Source organism: Neovison vison, chromosome 6, assembly GCF_020171115.1.
Source record: "Neovison vison isolate M4711 chromosome 6, ASM_NN_V1, whole genome shotgun sequence".
NCBI lineage: Eukaryota > Metazoa > Chordata > Mammalia > Carnivora > Mustelidae > Neogale > Neogale vison.
Window position 1 is genome coordinate 65748230 of NC_058096.1, and position 21372 is coordinate 65769601.

Genomic DNA, 21372 nt, shown 5'->3' on the forward strand with positions numbered 1-21372 from the left:
GCGGGACTCGATCCCTAGACCCTAAGATCATGACCTGAGCCAAAGGCCGAGGCTTTAACCCACTGAGCCACCCAGGCACTTCTAATATGTGTCTTTGTCTTGCACCAGGTTTATCCTTCTAAGGTGGATTCAGTGGAACTCAAATGATTTCAATCACAAGTTAGAACAACGTAGCTTATTAGCGTTCACTTACCTACCCAGAGCTCAGTTAGGTTCCTGTTAAGAACTTGGAGATGATTCGGGGCACCTGGGTGGCTCAGTGGGTTAAAGCCTCTAACTTCAGCTCAGGTCATGGTCCCGGGGTCCTGGGATCGAGCCCCACATCGGGGCTCCTCTCTCTCTCTTCCTCCTCTCTCTCTCTCTCTCTCTGCCTGCCTCTGTGCCTACTTGTGAACTGTCTGTCAAACAAATAAATAAAATTAAAAAAAAAAAAAACTTGGAGATGATTCGAGTTTTTCTATTGGTGCGCACACTCACCATTTGCTAGTTCCCTCGGTCAGGAAATTAAAAATCTGCATGACTGTGTATTTCTCTCAATGAGGCTGAGATTTTAAAAATTATGAGTAAATGAACTATTTCCAATTCCATAGATTTATCCTAAGCAATTCTAAAATATATCCTGAATTTTGGGGAAGAAATTTCTATCACATTGAATTAAGAGTACAATAACCTTCACACAAAACACAGCTATGTATGTGTATGTTTTATGTATGTTATATATGTAATAAAGGGAGTAGATATATAGTATATTTACAGTGTTTTACCAAGTGTTATTTTTATATATTTATATGTTTAATTATAAGGGTAGACTTTTAAAACAGTAAAAACATTTGTATTAGCAGATTAGTCCATTAAATTGAATAGATTGTACGGTTAATTCATCTTCTGTCTTCTTCCTCTGATTTTGTTCTGCCTCTCCTCCTCCTCCTATCGCAATTGTAATGACATTCTGCAAAAGGAAAAGGAATAAGACATCCTTTTTTACTCCTGGGGAAGTGGTGACTGTTAAAAACTAATTGGTTTGTGCAACCATCGAGTTTGACAGATCTATGTACTTACATAATGTCACTATAATTTACTAGCCTGACCTTTTCTAGAGTTTCAACAGCAAATACTTTTTAATGTTTTACTCTTTGCTCTGAAAGAGACTGCACAGTAGTTGGTATGGTGGGAGAACTCTTGGGCAGTAGCCAAATTCTTTTTCATTAAAGGACCAACCTTAACCCCTGCAGGAAAATTTTGGCTAAATAAATGGGTAAGCTCCAAATGTGTTCTTGTTCTGCTCCTCTGCTCTCTTAAAAACAAAAACAATAACAAATAAAACTAAACAAACCAACAACAAAAAACCCATGCCCCTGAATTTATATGGTGCTGCAAGGTTTTCTTTGCGCCCAAAAGGAGCCCCACCCGGTTCCTTTTGGGCTCAGGCAGCGTCAGGGATTTCCCCACCCTTTGTTAAAGGGCCAGAAGCAGGTGGCAGGAAGCCGGGCAAGGGGCTGTTGTTGAAATTTTTGTCTTTTCTGAAAGAAATCTTTGTCACAGAGAAAGGCAGGATTACACTTTTTTCTTTCAGATGGAGTTGGTGGAGTGTATTCTTGGTTATCAAAATACTCATAGTTTGGGGACTTTCAAATGGTAAATATTCATGGTGTGTAAAAAAGCATGATACATAACTACAATCTTAAATTACATTAAAATGCTTACTTTTGTAGATACACACATGGGACCTAGAAGTCAAACTGTAAACTGCTTGTGATTATGGATGACTTTGTTCTTTGCTTCTTGTGTTTTTCAACTTCCTTTTAAGCCCATGTTAACTTTTAAAAAATAAATTTTTTAAAACCTAAAAAAAAAAAACAAAACTGCTGGCCCCGAGAGTCCCGTTCAGTCTGTCACAATGCGGCTGACCAAATGAATTCTCTCAAGAAATCTCACTTCCCCTGTATACAAAAGCTCCAATTTGTCCCTTTTTGAACAGGTTTTTCACTTGTATGTATATATTATTTGAGGCAGTGTATTCCAATCACCTTGGTCAAGAAATGTTTTTAAATTAGAAACAAGGCCTGGAACCTGATGTTGTTCCCAAACACCTCGCTATACATTGTTCATAAGAAGACATTTATACTCCCGGCTATCCTGTGGGAGTCGCTCTCAGTCGGCTTAGAAGGGTTCAGAGTCTCCAGATAAACCAAGTTTGTTGACATGAGTATACGGAGATGAATGATAACAATCTGACACACCCTGGTTTTGGTCTCTTCTTCAAGAAAGAGAAGTTCATTTAGAAAAATATTTTGGAAGAACTGAAATCTGAACAGGCTTTTTTGGCAACAAAAGTTCGTATTTCCCCATCGTTCATAATTTAGACTGGGACATAATGCCCTGAGAAATCATTTGTAAATGGGCATTATGTTTTTCCGATGACAGCAGCTTTCACAGGGAAGATCCAGACCTGAAGTGGAAGTCTTCCCAGAGCTTCCTTGTGCTGGGAAGAGAAGGTCATTTTGATCAAGGTCAAAAACAGAGTCAGATCAGCGGTTTAGGGCCTTTGTACCCATCAGCAGCCAAGCAGCTGCTGACAAGGAGCCCATGCTCTCCGGATTGTTATGTCTCTGTCTGTGTTGTTTCAGGCAAGAGTTTGGTTCAGATCAATGTCCAGATCTGACAAGGGAAGTGTACCTCCAGGACATCCACTGTGTGGGCTCACTCTGCAAGCTCTACTTTAGGGAGCTGCCCAACCCCCTCCTGACTTATGAGCTCTATGAGAAATTCACGGTGAGTGTTTGGATTTCCATTATGGTTATTGGGTGGGACTCCTGGATGGGCTAAGGAGAATTTCAACACTAACATAACAATAATAAAACTCACCAGATGGTTGACATTATCTTAATCAGGTAATGGAAGTAGGTTGCTATAGTGAGGAAAGTAAGGTAGTGGATGCATTGGCTAAATTTTTCCTTTCTTAGATTTTCAGAATCGCGTTTATTTGTTTCGAGAGCTGGATTAGAATTATCTCTGTGTTTACTTAACCGAATGCTCCTCATTGTATAAGGGAAAGCTAAACAGCAGAGGTGTGATATGACTGGCCCCAGGTCACACAGCAGGACAGGAACCTAAGACTCCAGATGTACCTCTACTGCTAGTTCATTTTCATCAGGCTTCTCCTTCTGTAGTTCTTTTGGGGTCTGGGGAATGAGGTGGGCAGGTAGAGAAGGGAGAGAGGACAAACCTAAGTCAAGGGAGAGATCAGAAGCCTCGAAAGAGGAAAGAATCTGGGAAGTGCAGCCAAGAGGAAGAAGAGACTGAGCCCGTGAGTTGAATTGGTGGAGGGCGGATGGGCAGGACACCTTACCAGCAGCTCTGTGGTCACCAAATAGGGGCATCTGTGGGAAAAGTAGAAAGAATAAATGCTTACAGGATGTCTGTAGAAATAGCATTAAAAATGGGCTTGAATGTTTGGCTGCTGGGGTGGAGGTGCAGAGTAGGTGGAGAGACGGGTTCAGCCGAGATTGAGGTTAACCTAATAAGGGGGGTGAGGAAGATGAAGGTGTATGCAAGAGAGTGATAGAAATAGTTGGCCATGGAATTTTGTCTGGATAAGAGGGGAAGTAAGGCCATAAGGCAGTGAGTAACAGTGAAAAAATATTATTGATAGATTATTCATCCCAATAAGGGCAATAGACTGTTGGAGTGGGGTGGTCAAGGGGATGTTTGCAATTAAGATTATGGAGGAGTTGCAGTTACTGATAAGGACCAGATCTAGGCTCTAAAATGGGAAGCAGTCTTTCTCATGGCTCCGGTCATAAACTTATTTTGAGCATAGAGAAGGTTCTTCAGTTCCAAACGATATAGGAATAAGTGGATACATTTTAAAAGTTGGGTTTGGACCATTAACATATACTTAAGAGTTTTCAGTAATAGAGGGAATCACTCATGATAACTGGAAAAGAACAGATGCATAATTGTATATTAAAACGTGACTAAAGAGAAAGATGTTCCAAAGATTAATAGCCATTTGTTTCAATGATGAGATTATAGTTTTCACTGCTTCTTTAAGACTTTAACTTTAAATATCTCACCTACTAAATGTACATTAATTTTTTAATGAAAAAAATTAGGCCAAAACAAAAAACTTGGGCCTAGAGGTTAACTACTGGAGAAGCCAACATGTATCAGCTGATACGAAGTGTCAGGGGTTTGTGGACCCTTAGAGATCTAAGGTGACCTCGAGATCTAAGGCTGAAGGCAAATGAGCCCCCACTCTGAGTGGCGAGGTTAAAAATAATGGTAGCCTCTAACAATTGAAACTACAGAGGAGTCTTTCTTGGGAACCAGAAGGAAAAGTTATGGGTCTCGTGAGTCTGCCAGAGTATAATCTGTGATTATTTCCTCATTTTAAAAGTAACTGTATTTGGTAAAAGACAGATTGGAAAATGGAGGAAAGGTAGAAAGGAACCCTTTGTCTTCTCTCTTAAAGACCAAAGACAGCTATGGTTAATATGTGGGTATTTCTTTTACTCTTTTGTTCTTCACATAGTGTTTTTGGTATATTTTGTTTTCCCAAGTCAAAATAGAATTTTATTGCAAAAATGAAAGCAATACAGAAAAGTGTAAAGGAGAAAGTATAAATTGCTAGAAACTCCACACCCCAGACATATCTGCTGGTAACATTTCAGGAGATATTACTTTCTCTCATTTCAGGAGACATTTCTCCCTTTCCCTCTCTCTTTTTCTCCCTCTCCCCTTTCCCTTCTCAATACTATATATCACTGCTTTCGGATGTTAACTCAACAATGTGGCCATCTTTCCATGCTGACAAATAGAGAAACACAATTTTTACAGAGTATTTTCTCATATGCACAGTGAATTTCTTTTTTTTTTTTTAAGATTTTATTTATTTTTTTGACAGATCACAAGTAGGCAGAGAGGCAGGCAGAGAGAGAGGAAGGGAAGCAGGCTCCCCGCTGAGCAGAGAGCCTGATGTGGGGCTTGATCCCAGGACCCTGAGACCATGACCTGAGTCGAAGGCAGAGGCTTTAACCCACTGAGCCACCGAGGCACCCCTGCACAGTGAATTTCTGAAGCCAGTTTCCTACTGATGGACATTTTGACTTTTTGTTTCTCAAAACTTTGCTTTTATAAAACAATGTGATGATAAATATTTTTGTACATATATCTTTATCCTTTTCTCTGTTTGCATCTTTAGGAAGAAAACATAGATTTAGATTTATTGAGTAAAAAACTCTTACTTAAAATATTATGTTGCCAAATTGTTCTCCAGAGAGATAAGAATGGTTTTTTCCCTGCAGCCTCACCAACACTTGATATTTCTAATTTGTTAAATTATTATTTTTGTTTTATTTTGTGCATAAGACTTTATTGTCTTTTTCTACATAGCTTTAATCCTCTTATCAGTATAATAGTACATCTTAGAATATGATAGAATAGGATATCATCATGTTAAAGAACAGAATGAGTCTAATTTTTTTAACTAAATTTCACTTTATGATAGAATTCTTATCTGGAAACTTCAGAAATATGTTTTTTTCTTAAGTCTTGCTTATAGGCTCAGAGCGAACCCCATATTTATCTCTTCCCACTTTTGTTCCTTAACATTGCTAATCGTTCTGTTCTCCCACAGCAGCAGAATAATATTAAAGCAACATTATTTTCAACTTGTCATTAGATTTCCAGGAAATCTAATATGGTATTGACACGAAAAAAATAAAATAAAGAATATTTTGCTGTATAACTGACCTCTGCATAAGTAGGACCTAGTGAAGTTATCTACACTGAAAATATATCATTTAATTGATTTCTTTGATCACAATAACAAATTATAATATAAGCAAACCTTCTTCAGTAGTATGGAAATAGCTTTGTTAATGTCACATATTCTTAAAATGATTTATTTAAACTCGCACCGCTAAATTAGAATACTATCTCAGTGAAATAATAAAACTAGAAAAATATTAATGGAATAATAATAATAATGATTTTATTTATTGAGTACTTACTATATGATAAACATTAAAATATTATTTCAGTTACTCTTCATAATAACTCTATAAAGTAGGTTTTATAGTTTCTTACAGATGAGTGAATTATAGATGAGGCTCAGAGACACTCTTGCCTGGGTTTGTACAGCTAGTAAATGGAAGGAAAGATTGACTATTCTGTCTCAAAACTATGACACTATTTTAAAATAGAGTTAACAACTCCTAAGTAGGCCCAGGTGGTCAGTAACTTAATATGAGATAAAGAAAGCATCCCAGGCTAACAAAGATTCAATCAATGGTATTAGCAAAATTGACTAATTATTGGGAAAGGAGGAAAGTCAAGTTATATTCTTACTATTTAGCAGATTTCAGGTGAAAGCTTTTAACAAAAGCAAAAGGCAAAAGATCACCAGAGGCAAATGTAACAAACTAAACTACATATAATTTTTTTCTATATAAAAAACACATTAACAAAATTAAAAGACAGGAGCACTAGGGTGGCTCAGTTGTTAAGCATCTGCCTTCCACTCATGTCATGATCCCAGGGTCCTGGGATGTAGCCCCAGTTAGGGCTCCCTGCTCAGTGGGATGCCTGCTTCTCCCTCTCCCACTCCCCTTGCTTGTGTTCCTTCTCTCGCTGTATCTCTCTTTGTCCTAAATAAATAAATAAATAAATAAATAAAAAATAAATAAATTAAAAGGCAAATGATCAACTATTTAAAAAAAAAAGATAAAGGCACCATATAACAAAAACCACTTGCTAAACAAATGAGCAAAGAGCATCAACGGACAATTCGTTGAACAAATCAGTGAAGAAATAGTTTTTAAAAAATTATAAATGCACCCAAAACTGATGCAACATTGTGTATAACTATACTTCAGTTTAAAAAAAAGTCAGATAAGTAAATAGGTTTTCGTTTCTTAGATTTTATTCGTTTATTTGAGAGAGAGAGAGAAAGAGATCTTGTGAGAGATAGGGAGACAGAGCACAAGCAGCGGGGAGGAGTAGAGGGAGAAACAGGCTCCCCGCTGAGCAAGGAGCCCCATGAGGGACTCCTTCCCAGGACTCTGGGATCATGATCTCAGCCAAGGCGGATACCTAACTGACTGAGCCACCCAGCCACCATAGATAGACAGTTTTAAAATATAGGGAAAAAATTTTAATTAAAAAAAGTATAAATGTATTAGAAAATATATTTGCATATTAAATAAGTAATTTTTAAAAAGATTTTATTTATTTATTTGACAGAGAGAGATGACAAGCAGGCAGAGAGGCAGGCAGAGAGAGAGGAGGAAGCAGGCTCCCTGCGGAGCAGAGAGCCCGATGCGGGGCTCAATTCCAGGACCCTGAGATCATGACCTGAGCCGAAGGCAGTGGCTTAACCCACTGAGCCACCCAGGCACCCCTAAATAAGTAATTTTTTGACATTAGTATTTCATGTTGGCAATCCTGTGGTGAGACTGGGTCTTTTAGGGTGTTTTGTTGTTATCTTTTTAAGATTTTAATTTCAAGTAATTTCTGTACCAAACATGGGATTTGAACTCACAACCCCTAGATCAAGAGTTGCATGCTCTACTGACTGAACTAGTAGGTGCCCCTCTATGGTTTTCTATGTTGGAAAGTGTGAATTAGCTGGACACCTCAGAAAGTCATTTGGAATTACTATTGAGAATCCTAAAGTGCTCTTATTTTTTAAATATAGTAACTATTTCTAGAACCACATTCTATGATAACAATCAGATATGTCCACAAGTAATGGACTTCTAAATGCTTCATTGCAATAGCATAATACCAAAATGTGGGAGTATCTATGTGTCTAACAATAAGGGGTAAGTTAAATAAATGCTGTTATTTTTGATCCTGGGTAGCCATGAAAAGTCACATTTTTTAAGAGTATTTATCGGTCACAATATAAAGTTAAATGGCAGAAGGCAGTATATGCAACTGACTAGGAAACAATGCGTATTCATATTTGGTGCTGGGAAGTCAGGAAGATTGCCTCTTGTATGCTGCACACGTGAGGAGGTTAATAGTAGTTAGTCTGGCTGGTAAGATAGCAAGTGATTGTTAATTATTTCATATTTCATATTATAATTTTGAGTACACGTATTAGTTTCCTGTAGCTGCTGTAATAAATCACCACAAACTTAGTGGCTTAAAAAAATTTTTTTCTTCTCTCCCAGTTCAAGAGCCCAGACTGGGGGTCGGGGGTGCTGGGGCGGGGCATGGCCCGGAAGTGCTCACCTCTTCCAGCTTCCAGTAGGTGCCAGCACTCCTATCTCTGCCTCTGTGATGGCCTTTTCCTCTCCTCTTCTGTCTGTGTCAGAGCTCCCTCTGCCTCCCTCTTATAAGGATAGCTGTGATTGCATTTAGGGCCCATTGGGTTAATCCAGGATCATCTCATCTCAAAACCTTTAACTGAATCACATCTGCAGAGACTTCTTTCCTAAGTAAAGTAAGGTGGATAGGTTCCGGAGATTTGGACCTGATGTCTTTGAGAACAACTCTTCAGTCTACTATGCTACATTTTATTTTTATCAGATAAAAAGTTCGTTTTAGGAAAAATTCAATTTTGGTCCTATTGATTGATTCAGTTGGAATCATTACACCCAAGAGGAAAGTTGCGATTCTGGATTTTTAGAGAGGGCAATTTAGAGAGGTGTTTAATTTTAGAGTGAGTTTATATTGAAATAATTTCTTTGTGGATCAGTCTTCCTCATTTAACTGTAAGCTTCCTGAGCACAGAAACAGTGTTCGTTTTGTTCCTTGTTGTGTTTCCTTTCCCTGCTCTCCAGATGCTGGAAGATGTTTACCCAGTGAGCCTTTGCTGACAGGTTTGTGGACCCACACACAGAATTTGAAATGTCCCTTGGGGTAGGGTGGCCTACTAGTGTGTGGCACAAGGCAAAAGCAGCTTGATTGGGAGCTCAAGAGAGCTGCAGGGGTGGGCAGCAGCCAGCTGCTCTTTGTTTGCCTTGGACTCCCCCAGTTTTATTGCTGAAAGTCCTGTGCCCCAGGAAACCCCTAATCTCAGGCAAACCAGGATGGTGGGAATTTGCAGATGGACCAGGTCCCGTAATTCAAGCGGGGGCACAGGGCTACAGGAGCAGCTGACTCCTCGGGTGCCAGAGGGACCAGTTTCCATCACTGACGAAAGCCAAAGGCAGAGATGTGAGTGGTGGTGAAACAAGACAGGAATGTATTTCAGTAAGGCCACCACCGGGGAGAGAGCGGACGAGCGTCTCCAAGACCACCTCCAAAGCCCTGAAGATGCTTCCCAGGTTTATATAAGGAAAAGTGAGGGCAAAGGTGGGTGGGTACATGCAGGTGGGCGGTGAAGGTCCAACAGATCTTTGTCTCCGGGTCAGTCACATGGGGTCTTTATGGTTCAGGGCGGTCCTTATGGCTTGAGGGGTAAGTTCATTCCCCTCAAGGGATGCTTTGCCCACAGGGTCTTTTGCCCGAGTTAAGAGATAAGCCAGAAAGAACTTAATCAACTGAAAGTTTGAGACCAGATGGAAGTAGCTGAAGTTCTCTGTCACATTCGGGCTTGTTCCACTTGTGTGTGACAAAGTTGGAAAGGTCTAAGGACTATCTGGAAGGACACACACAGGTTGCCTCTGGAGACAACCCCTGAAGGTCTGCAGTCGGCAGAAGACTGACTTTCTTCTGTGTATTCCTTTGAATGCTTTTGTTTTTTAAATAATGGGCATTAGACTTATTAGTCTAATAGTTTAAAATAATTGGCTAAGTTGTAGCTGGGGCACAACTGAAAAGGAGAGGCGTGGGTTGTTTGTCTCCCCTGGTGACAGGGCTGCCGAGGCAGCAGGACTTGAGCTCTGACAGTAGCATTCAGGTGAACAGATAATACAAGAGCAAGGGGCCACCAGAAGGAACAAGAGTCCAGTCTTGTACCAAGTCCTCAAAGGGCAGGAAGCCGGTCTTATTGATACTGATTATAAGAGAATGAATAGTCACAGATTCGTCCTGGGTCTTTTAAGATTTAACTCATAGCCAGATTAGCTTGGCAAAAGTTGAGTGAAATTCTCTTCAAGGCAAAAAATTGGGGTAGGCAAAGCTTCAACTCCCCTCCCCCAATTCCCTGATGATAGGTTCAGCCAACCTAATGGGGGAACAGAGAGGGAAAAATGAGATTGTAGGACTGGACCCCTCCAGGAGAAATTACGGGGATCCAGAGGGCTTCTAAATAGGAAGGGGAGAGGCTGTGAACAATGAAATAAACAAGAATCCCAAATGGGACCTGCAGGCAGCAGGGGGAAGACCCGCCCAGCCTCTCAGAACAAAGATGACTAACAGCTTCCTAAAATATCAAAGAAACTTTCCATGAGAGCTCTTTAATTGACCTGCACCTTTATTCCCCAGACACATTTTTCGAAAATGGGGGGCACTGTACAAAGTTTGCTGAGAGGAAGAGAGGCTTCTCACCCTTCCCCCTTTGCAGAATAGAATGCAGGAGGGTCCACATATTCCATAGCCCCTCCTTCCTCGGGAGCTTCTCTCTGCTGGCTCCCCTTATAAGTTCCTCAGAAAGAAAGCAGGGGTGTCCGGGTTCCTACTCCAGGCCCCATTCTTGTTCATACCCTCTATCTCCTCCATAGCTCCAAAATGGAAGGTTGCAACAGAGATCCCACTCATGCTGGTTCTAGTCTCAGGCTTGCACCCCGACCTGAAGACTGGGACACTGTGACCCTCCCAGTGCCTCATTTCTCCCACCAATGCTTAGGAAACAAAAACTCAAGTTTTTCCATGTGGAGAATTTTTTTTTTTTTTTAAGATTTTATTTATTTATTTGGCAGAGAGAGATCACAAGCAGGCAGAGAGGCAGGCAGAGAGAGAGAGAAGAAAGCAGGCTCCCGGCTGAGCAGAGAGCCCGATGCGGGGCTCGATCCCAGGACCCTGGGATCATGACCTGAGCCGAAGGCAGCGGCTTAACCCACTGAGCCACCCAGGCGCCCCAATGTGGAGAATTTTGATAGCATTAAAAAAAAAAAAAAAAAAAGTTGGTGTCTGCATATGTTTTATTTCAATTAAATTAAAAGGGGAGGGGAGAGAAGAAAGGTTAAAAAAAGGGGGGGGTGGACAGAGCCCTGGCACCATGTCCCACTTAGATGGAGTATAACAAAGCTGACAAATATGAAGGGAGTGCTCTGTGGGTGCTAGGCACTCTGAGGGTTAAGACTCTTCACACCCCTGCACCTGCAGAGCTTACATCTAGTGTAGGAGACTGACAATAAGCAATAGACCTACTCACCAAGTACAGGCTACAGTCTTTCGGTAATGGTGGCGTGTGCTGTGGGAAACAATAGAGACAAGTCAGGGAATTGGGAAGTCTAGGCTTGGGCAGCGCTCAGGATGTCTTCTCTAAGCTAGAGCAGAATAGACACTGCACGTGTGGCCTAGAATAGGGCCGGGCATAACAGAGAGTGCCCAAGTCAAGTTCCTTCTTCTTTTCAGTGCCTAAGAATTCTCACTACTGAGAGTATGTGCTTCAGCCTTTGCACATAAACCAAAGATGACAGCTGAAGCCTGAGCAGAGGTGAATGATATGAGAAAACCATATCACGCTTAGGATTTTCTTTCTGGTTGAAGTGGAGAGGGCAGTATTTCTCAAAGTACCGAATGTATTTCCCGATTTGACTTTGCCTTATGTACAAAATGTAAAAGCAAGTTTCTGGCACTGGGAGGAAATTCAAGGCTGTGTAAGTCACATCTGCTTGTGAATTCAGGGCCGTTAAGGATTGACATGAGCTCAGGAGCTCTCTTTAAAGTGTGTCTTGATCTAGGTGGGATTACAACAGTATGTGCTTATGAAAGAATTCATGGGACTATGGCTTAAGATTGGTATATTTTTACTGTCTGTAAAGTATACCTCAATAAACAAAGAAAGATGTGATTACCATCGACCTTGGACCTAAGTACTGCTCCCACACTGGCAGTTTGTGAGCCCTCGGCCACTGCACTGGAAGGGGCCCCCTTGAGCCTGGGCACAGGCAGGACAACGTCTCAGGACAGGACATCAGGCATCTGCCCAGGAACATTTACACTGTGCGGACATTCTGGGCAAGTCTGTGCTCACACTACCTTTACGAATGCCCTTGGCTTCCCTGAAGACCCTGGGCAGGCGGGAGTGATGCAGGCTGGCTAGGTCCTTGGGCCCAGAGTGGGGGAGTCCCACAGGACCAGTCAAGAAGGTCCTTGGCTTGTCACAGGTTGGAAATCAAATGCAAGCCAAGAAGTGAGAGTAGAGTTTGTTGAAGACATGGAGAGAGTAGATATAGACAGAGAATTTTCTGGAAGACTCAGAAAGGAGAGAAGACTGAGTCTCATCTTTGCTTGGGGCCTGAGGTTCTTGTTGAGGTGTGGGGCACGTGTCCTCTCAGTAATCCAGGAATTAAAGACTCTATAAGCCACTTATGCCCTGGAGCTGGGGGTCTTAATGAGTCAGTGGTCATGGAAACTGGTCATGACATCCCCCCATCATTCCTTAGATTCATCCATTGTGCTGGAAGACTCCAAAGAGATCATTAACTTCTCTTGCTTTGCAAGGAGGACATAATGTTTTCTGTTCTGTAACGTCTGTGTAAGGCGAGGGGTGTCGTTCCTAGCAAGAACAGAAGCAGGAAAAGGAGCAAAGAGTTAAAACAAACAAACAAACAAACAAAAAACAAAAAACAACAGCTTCTTTTTGTGGGATCCTTTTGGTTTCTCTGTCTCAGGAGAACAAATACCCACACAGGAAACAACCAGAGAGCATGTCCAGGTGAGACCTGGTACAAAGGGTACAAAGTTCTTACCCTGCTGAGAAGGCTCGTCTTCCCTCCTTCCTCATATCAGCATCTATGACAGTGGATGGGGCACTGAGTAGTGAGGTCACGGAATTGTGTCAGGCCAGACAGGAAGTGGCTGTTTGCACCCAAGAAGACAGCTGGCTGAGTCAACATAGAGACACCCTGTTATTCCTGTCCATCTTTCCTTGTCTCTGTCTCTTCCTCTCTCCCAGTGCGAACCTCTGTCACTCTCTTTGCCACACCACACACCCAAGATTCTACACCTTTATCAGATACCTAACAACCTTTTGAGGCTACACAGAGACCCAAGCAATCCAGACGCCCCCCGTGTGCACTCACTGTTAGACACTTTGCATCACGAAGCCTCGGAATTTAGTCATTGGTTTTTAATAGAAAAGCACACCTCTTGGAAGGATGATCTCTAGGCCTGAGTGGGAGGCTGGAGTACCAGAAACCTAAATAAAGCCAGGAGACAAAGGGGGCATCCATCCTCTCAAGCACTCACTGGGCTGCTTCATGTTCTTCTCCACAGGAGGCCGTGTCACATTGCCCGGAAGAAGGCCAACTGGCCCGAATCCAAAATGTTATCCAGGAGCTTCCCCCATCCCATTATAGGTAAGAATTTTTGGCAAAAGATGTCCACAGCCTCTCAAGGTGGTATAATACCAGAGATGCTGACTGGTGTTGTAAGAGCGAGCAAGTTTAGTGGACAGTGACTTTCCTGTGGCATTTTGAGGTGGGTGAATGGGTCAACTTTTATCAGAGTGCATTGGTGCCTGCCCAGGGACATTGGCAGGAAGGGGCAGCCCATGTCCTATTTACTTGTGGTGCCCCCCTCAGAGTCTCACAGGAAGTCATTATGATCACACGAGCCAGACTCAGTGGCTGTGATATCCTAGGTTCTTATCCAGATTCATAGCATAAACACATCTGTGGGATCCACAGGAGGGTCTTTAAATAGGGTTTGGCTGTAGCTCTTGAGCTTCTGGCTGACAATCTGTTTGCTCCTCAGTACCATCCCCCACATTATCCCATCCTTCCATTTTGTTCTCACAGTTTAGCCCCTCACCTTACCACCTTTTCCAGGGTTCTCTAAGCATCTTTTATAAGGGGGTAGATTTTGATGTGGTATAAGGAAGAAATTCCTACTAACAGATGTCATTCGTCCATGAGTTGAGCTCTCTAACTGACAAGAATCAAGTTACCTGTAGCTGGGAGAATTCCAGAAAGAGAAGAGTTAAGAGGCGGTTATAAGATTGTGCGGCGGCAATGGTGGCCTGGATAAAACGAAGCCCAGGGAGCTGTTTCTGGCTCTCCAGGGGCCTCGACTGACTTCTGACAAAACCATTCCCCTTCTCCACCCTGAGCCAGCATGCCTAGGGCCAAGAAGATCATTTCCATCAATCTTGATACCTTCCTGATATTCCTCCAAAATTCATGAGATAGAAATATTTAGAATCTTTTAAATCCAAACTTAGAAATTATCTCCAGATGTTGGGCTTTACATAGGCACTAAAGTTTCTTACTTTACTTTAAAAAAAAAAAAATGAACCGTTACAGGACCTTGGAATACCTGATTCGACACCTGGCTCACATTGCCTCCTTCAGCAGTAAGACCAACATGCACGCCAGGAACCTCGCCCTGGTGTGGGCACCAAACCTGCTCAGGTAACCCCATACCCTCACCTTCTCACCACCCCCGTGGGCTCAAAGCAGCCACTGACTGAAATGAAGCCCCTTGAAGACAAAGCTGTAGCCAAGTGGTCATTTGTAACACCTGTAAGTTAAGAAGATTGTAATAGCCTGAGCTCTTTGTCTGCCATCCTGGAAACTCTGGATTCGAAAGGCATTTTCTGGCTACAACCAGCATGTGGCTAAAGTTACGGGTTTGTGTGTTATAATTTTCTTGAAAAGGCCTTTCTTGTCTTGAGGGCTCATTGGCTTTTGTTGGTTTTGGCGGAGTCACCGTGTCAGAGGACTTCATAAGCGATGACCTGACTCACAGAAGAATTGGGTGGTGGGGGGAAAGGATGGGAGGAGATCCCATGAAGGAAAAAAAGCAATTCCTATATATTCACAAATACAGTGTTTGTAGTCTAGCAATGCACGGTCCCTGGTAACTGTTTTCAAATTTGTTCAGTGTGTTTGGCATCACAGCCTTTGGGAGTCCTTTTCATAGGTCTTAAATAGTTAAAATATTCTAGAGATTAACAAACTGTATACATTTAGGAAATGGGGCTTGTACAAAAGGCCCACTGGCTCCCCCTGACTGCTTTCCTTTGGGGGACAGACTCACTCACTGAATGTGTTTCATCCACGATTTAGGTCAAAAGAAATCGAAGCCACTGGGTGCAATGGAGACGCGGCTTTCCTTGCAGTTCGGGTCCAGCAGGTGGTGATTGAGTTCATCCTGAATCATGTGGATCAAATCTTTAACAACGGCGCACCTGCATCTTTGGAGCACAACGGTAATGGCTTCTTCTGGCATACTCCGCACCAGGTCATCCTTCTTCCTTGCTTTAGTCATGGGGCCCAAGAAGAAGTTAGGGTGGCCTTGCTTCTAGCCCTGAGCTTTGGCTGTGTGCGTGTGGGCTGACTACTCTATGTGTCAGCGTCTGGGGATCGCGCACGTGTGTACATTGGTCTTCGTGCACCAGGATGTGTTCATGGGTAGCTGTGGCATGTTTCTGAGCAGTTGCGTGCATGACCTGGCCCTTGAAAGGAGAGTTCTGTGCTGGAATAATCTATTGGTTTTAGTGAGTTATTAAACTCTCTGGGTTGTTATCAGCAGGTAACATTCTTCCTTCACCTTTACTTTCCTGATGGGATTTCAGAAGACGCTTATGTCTTCATCTTGGGTGTTATGAGTGGGTTAAGAGGCTGTATGGCTGTATGCACATGTATATGCAGAATGGTTCTCTTCACAAGCATTTCTTGAGTGCTTACTTTGTTCTACCACGCACCAGGCACTAGGCATACAAAAATGAGTGTGTATCTGTAGGTGTGCATATGCAGAGACTAGTCAGCACTGAAACCCTCTGTGGCCATGTTGGTGAGAAAGATACAGCTATTTGAGGCTGGATGTGAGAAGATGCAAGACTGTGGTTCCCAATAGCTCTCATAATGATCTAATGAACACGCTAGGAATGAACTGGTTTCTGTTGCTTCAACCCCTGTAAGCTTGATTTATCTAAATCAACTATCCAGCTGGTCAGGAAGCCTTGTAACTACCACTTGTGTGAGTTTTTCAGCATTAGCATATGTCACAATCCCCTGGGGGGCTGTTCAAACACAGATTACCGGACCTTATCCCCAGAACGTGTGATTCGGTGTGTCTGGGATGCTTCTGAGAATTTGTATTTCTGATGTGTTTTCAGGTGGTGTTGCTGCTGCTGGCCAGGGCCCACACTTGGGGAACCAGTGGTCTATGAGAACCCTATCTGCCAAATATTTGGGTTAGCTGATTAAAGCATTCTTTTCTCGTTTAGCTAATGTAGTTGGGGAAAACGAACATAACCATCAGAATAATCAATTGCAGCTAACATCCAATTTTGATTCCTGGTATATGTGCTCCCACCCCGACCCTGTCCTCTTTGTGGTTTATAACCTTCCTTTGAAAACATTTTTTTTGTTGAAATAAAATTCACATAGCATAAAATTCACCATTTTAATCATTTGAAAATATACAGTTTGGTGGCTTTTAGGATTCATGGAATTGTGCAACCATCACCACCGTCTAATTTCAGAACATTGCATCACTCCAGAAAGAAACGCCATACACACGAAGCGGTTTCCGCACGTTTCACCCTTCCCCCGAGACCCTGGCAACCACAAAGCTACTTTCTATTTCTAGGGATTTGCCTCCTCTGGACATTTTATATAAATGGAATCATACAACATGTGGTCTTTTGTGACTGAGTTCTTTCACTTAGCACATGTTCTCTGAGGTTGACCCACATTGTTACATATGTCAGTGTTTCCTCCCTTTTTACGGATGAATAATATATCTTCTGTTGTATGCCTGTACTACATTTTGCTTACCCATTCGTCAGTTGATGGCCATTTGGGTTGTTTCTACTTTTTGGTTATTATGAATAATGCTGCTGTGAATACAAGTTTTTGTGTGAACACATGTTTTCGATTCTCTTGGTTATATACTGAGGAGTGGCTAATGTTTCGTTTATCTTTATTTTAATTCTCTCACTAGAGATATAGTTTTTATCGTAAGCTATAGAAATCCTTTTTGAAGGTAGGTGAGAGGGTGCATTCATTCATTCATCCTTTTGAATCAACCAGTAAGTTATTGGGGACTTATTCTATGCCAGGAACGATTGCAGGTGCTCCCCATACATCATCTCACTGGCTTATCACAAGAAGTTGTCACGGACCTTATTTTATATGGGAAGAACCAGAGGACCAGAAAAAGCTTAGTAACTGCCCCAAGTCGTACAACTAGTAACTTTGAGACTGAACATGGAACCTGATTTTTCAGCCCATGGCTCTTACCTCAGCTCTATGCTGCCTTTATGAAGAGAAAAAAAAAATAGAAAAATAGACCAGTAAACCATTGTGAAGAACTAATGACTTTTGGGAACTGTTCTTCCCGAAAGCAAATCCTGTCTGTGACAGTTAGTGTTAAAGCCATTCCTGATTCCAACCTGAAAATGCCTGCTCTCTTTGTGACCATTGCCTTGATCATCTCTTGTACTGTATAAGTAAATCCAGTTGCCTTGTGAGCCTTTAACTCTTGATGGCCTTTAATGCTTATTATTCAATGCATTTCATTTAAATGTTGTCATGAACTCTTATTGACTTTGGTAAGATAGCACAGTTAATGTTTACACAAAATGGAAGAAGCCATACCCTCTGGAATTGGAAAGATTTTAGTAGTCGCAGAATCCAGTACTTTTGTTTAATGAATAAGAGCAAGGAGGCAAGAGAGATTGTGATGTACCCAAGATTCATTAAAACATAAATATGCATCGAGCAACTTCTAGGTGCCATGCAGTAGTCCACACACTGGGGACCATCAGTGCACAAAATGTTAATGATCCTGCCCTGCAGAAAGCTATGGTCTAGTTGGGAAGGAAGGCAGATAAAGACATTATCACTTCGAAGACAAGAAATAGCATGCAGAAAACACAGCAGGTTAGTGCAATGGTCAATGATTTGGTGGTGTTACTTTGGTACAGAGTGGCCATGATCTCTGAAGAAGTGATCTTTGGTCTGAGACCTTATGATAAGAGGATCTGAGGGATGAATGTTCCAAACAGAGATAAAAATCTCTGAAGTGGACAGGGGATCCGAGTGGTACAGAAAGTAGGCCAGTGTGGTTAGAGCCAGTAGGGTCTCCAAAGTGGGGTGCCCCACCCTAGGGGGCACCAAAGACCAAGGTACCGAACCATAGATGTTGGAATAAACTATTAGCATTTCTTTCTCATTTCTTTCTATTGTATATTTTGTAATTTCTATGATTTTTTTATGTTTTCTGTTATAAATAATGCTAATACGGTGACATATATATAGAATTTATAATGGGAGTATACAATCAAAAATTTTTACTGTATATTTTTGTAGCCCACTGGATCAGTGGGCAAAGAGGAGAGGGAAACCTGATGGAAGGTCCTTGTAGGTCAATCTAAGAGTTTGGTCTGTTCTCAGTGCCATGGGAGATTATGTGAGGACTTTGAGCGGGGAGTACAGAGTCTGAGCATTCTGACAATGGTATGAGGGAGAGAGGGAAAGGCAGCAGGTCTGGAAGCAGGGAGACTAGTGAAGGAGCAATGGCCGAAATCAGGTGGGCAATCATGGTGGCCTGGGCTATCATGTTAGCAGTGGACAGAAGGAAAGTAGCTGGATTTGGGATGCATTTTGGAGGTAAGAGTCATAGGACTTGCTTATAGTCTGGATGTGGGAGGAGGTGGTGCATCAAAAAAAAAAAAAAAATGGAATGAATGAAAAAGAACTCCTCCAGGTTTTGACTGGGTGGTGCATGGTGCCATTGACTGACATGGCAAAGATGGGAGGGGGTAGCAATTTAGAGGTGAAGAGCAGCCATCACAAGCTCTGTGATGAAATGATAAGTTAGAGATGCTTGTTAAACATCAGAGCAGAGACAGTGAGCAGGTCTTAAGACACTGCGGCCTGAAACTAGGGGTAGGTGCTAAACCAGCTGAGGTCTCCCGACCTGCAGTGTAGGTTCTTCCCATTAATCCGGTTGCTCCCAGAGTGACTGAATATTTTAAGTAAATAAATAATTAACAAATCATAAATAATCTAGAATGCAAATATTAAGAGAATATAGAATTTAAATATTTTAACCTCCTTGGGGTTAAGTTGGACAACTCTGCTAATGTTGGAAAGTTTACTGAAAAGAAGTTTTTAGGATCACAGATTTACTTAATTGCAGTCCCATGGAATGACTGCCATGCTCTTCTGCCTGGAAGAACCCCAGTATCGCACACCGTCTCTGTTCAGTGAGGCCCTTGTTCAGTGGTTTTACTTCCCTCCTCCCAGACAAGGTCATGCTCTGCAAAGAGGAATAGTGCTGCCAAGGTGCTTTCTGAAAATTAGGTGGGTCCTCTACCAAAAAAATTTTGATTCTCAGTTGGTCCAAGTTATCTTTGAGTCTCTTGACACCTTCTAAAGTTGCAGAAAACTGGCAAGGTTGCCAAAGACTACACAGAGGCCAACTTGGGCCTCCCCTTCTTTTACTTAGATCAAGGTTTCTTAGTCTTGGCACTAATGATATTTTGTGCTGGGTAGTGCTTTTTTGGTTTTTTGTGTGTGGTTGGGTTTTTTTTTTCCTTTTTTATTTTTCCATACTGGACATCCCCATTTGTGCTCATAGTCCACCAGTGAGGAGGTTGGTTCAGAGCTGCCCGTTCCTCTGGCATGGGTCCACTATGAGAGGCCCACAGAGGAGGGCCTGCCATTAGTGCTTGCCCATGTGCTAGTACCTGGTAGTTCTTGTTGTGGGGCCATGCTATGCATTGTAGGGTGGTTAGCAGCGTCCTTGGCCTCTACCCACTAGATGCCAGTAGTACTCCCACACATGCTTATGACAACCAAAAATGTCTCCAGACATTGCTAAATGTCCCTGGGAAAGGGGTGGGGGCTGCAAAATCGCCCCAAGTGGAGAACAAATGACTTAGAGAACTAAGAGATGACCCTGGACACCATTGATCTATCATTATCACTTCTATTTCTTTAAACAAAAAATAAAAACAAAAACAAAAAATAAACAACCCCCCCCCGCCAAACCATGGATAGAAAAGATTTATTTGCATACACTTAAAAACCGCTGAGTAGTGAGTAAAAAGCAAGCTATCTTTCAGGGAATAGCAGGGGCTATAAAATGTCTTTTCACTGCAGGAATATAAACCTTCCTGATCTAGGGAAAGTATAGGCTCCCACATTAAATCACCTTGGAGTATGGGTTCTGCAGCTACAGAGAGCAGGAAAAGTCCCCTGCCTTGTTCTAGGCTGATGAGGTCATGTCTATGGCCCAGCGTACATTTCCACCTGGCCAAAGTCCTAGGCAGCTGAGGGTTGTTGGGGGGAGGGAGGAATGGAGAGGGTGGTTGGGTTATGGGCATTGGGGAGGGTATGTGCTACTGTGAGTGCTGTGAAGTGTGTAAGCCTGACAATTCACAGACCTGTACCCCTGGGGCAAATAATACATTATACGTCAATTAAAAATTTTTTTTTAAATTTTTAAGTAAAAACAAAACAAAACAAGAAAGTACTAGGCAGTAAATGTTCAATAAATGTTTGTCCTATGAAGGAAGGAAGGGAGCAAGCAAGCAGGATCCCTCTCTGAAAGGTACAAGTGCAGGTTTCCTCCTGAAGTCCTACATGTCTGCTGGCTAGCTGGCCATGAGGTTTTCGGTTTCTTATGTGCAACCTCTGCCCCCAACCCCCATATCCCCCAGAAGCCTCCTGTCAGGGGATCAGGAATGGAAGCACTGTGGATGGGGAATCTGGCTACACCTGATGCACAGGCCTCCTTCCACAACTGAGCTCTTTTCTCTTTTGTACAGAAAACCCGACCATCACAAAGAGCCTGACCTTGCCAGCCCTCTCTTTGCCCATGAAGCTGGTGAGCCTGGAGGAAGCTCAGGCCAGGAGCCTGGCTACTAACCATCCTGCTCGGAAGGAAAGGAGGGAGAATAGCTTGCCTGAAATTGTCCCTCCCATGGGCACCCTCTTCCACACTGTTCTTGAGTTACCAGACAACAAGTAAGCAGTGTTCTCTTAAATTCTGGGGAACATTTGGGTGGAGGGGGGAAGAGGAAGTAGTTATATAGTCTCAAGGTCACAATGGCAGCATGGGTTGGGGGTATGGGCTGGGTCGGGGTATGAGGGAACATTTCCGAAGAGAAGGGAGCTGCCTCCACAGCTCTCTCCCACTGGTGATTAATGTCTTCCCTCCCTGCCCCCAAGTTATCAAGACCAGCTCTCCCACCAGAGATCCCTAAGTACCATGATGGGGGTGGGGCCAAAGGGGTCAAGAGTTATGACTAAAATCCCTTACTCCTTCATTTACACAAAACAGTCTTGACAT

The 21372-nt window shown here is 42.5% G+C and overlaps 1 protein-coding gene across 1 annotated transcript in view; it reads left to right on the plus strand.

Moving 5' to 3' along the window:
• Window positions 1-21372, plus strand: part of ARHGAP31 (Rho GTPase activating protein 31) — a 113811-nt gene that overhangs the window by 63079 nt on the left and 29360 nt on the right. Inside the window, exons 3-7 of the mRNA XM_044251443.1 lie at window positions 2628-2772; window positions 13339-13421; window positions 14367-14474; window positions 15132-15274; window positions 20849-21047. Coding sequence (XP_044107378.1) covers window positions 2628-2772; window positions 13339-13421; window positions 14367-14474; window positions 15132-15274; window positions 20849-21047 — 678 coding nt within the window. The remainder of the gene's footprint in view (window positions 1-2627; window positions 2773-13338; window positions 13422-14366; window positions 14475-15131; window positions 15275-20848; window positions 21048-21372) is intronic.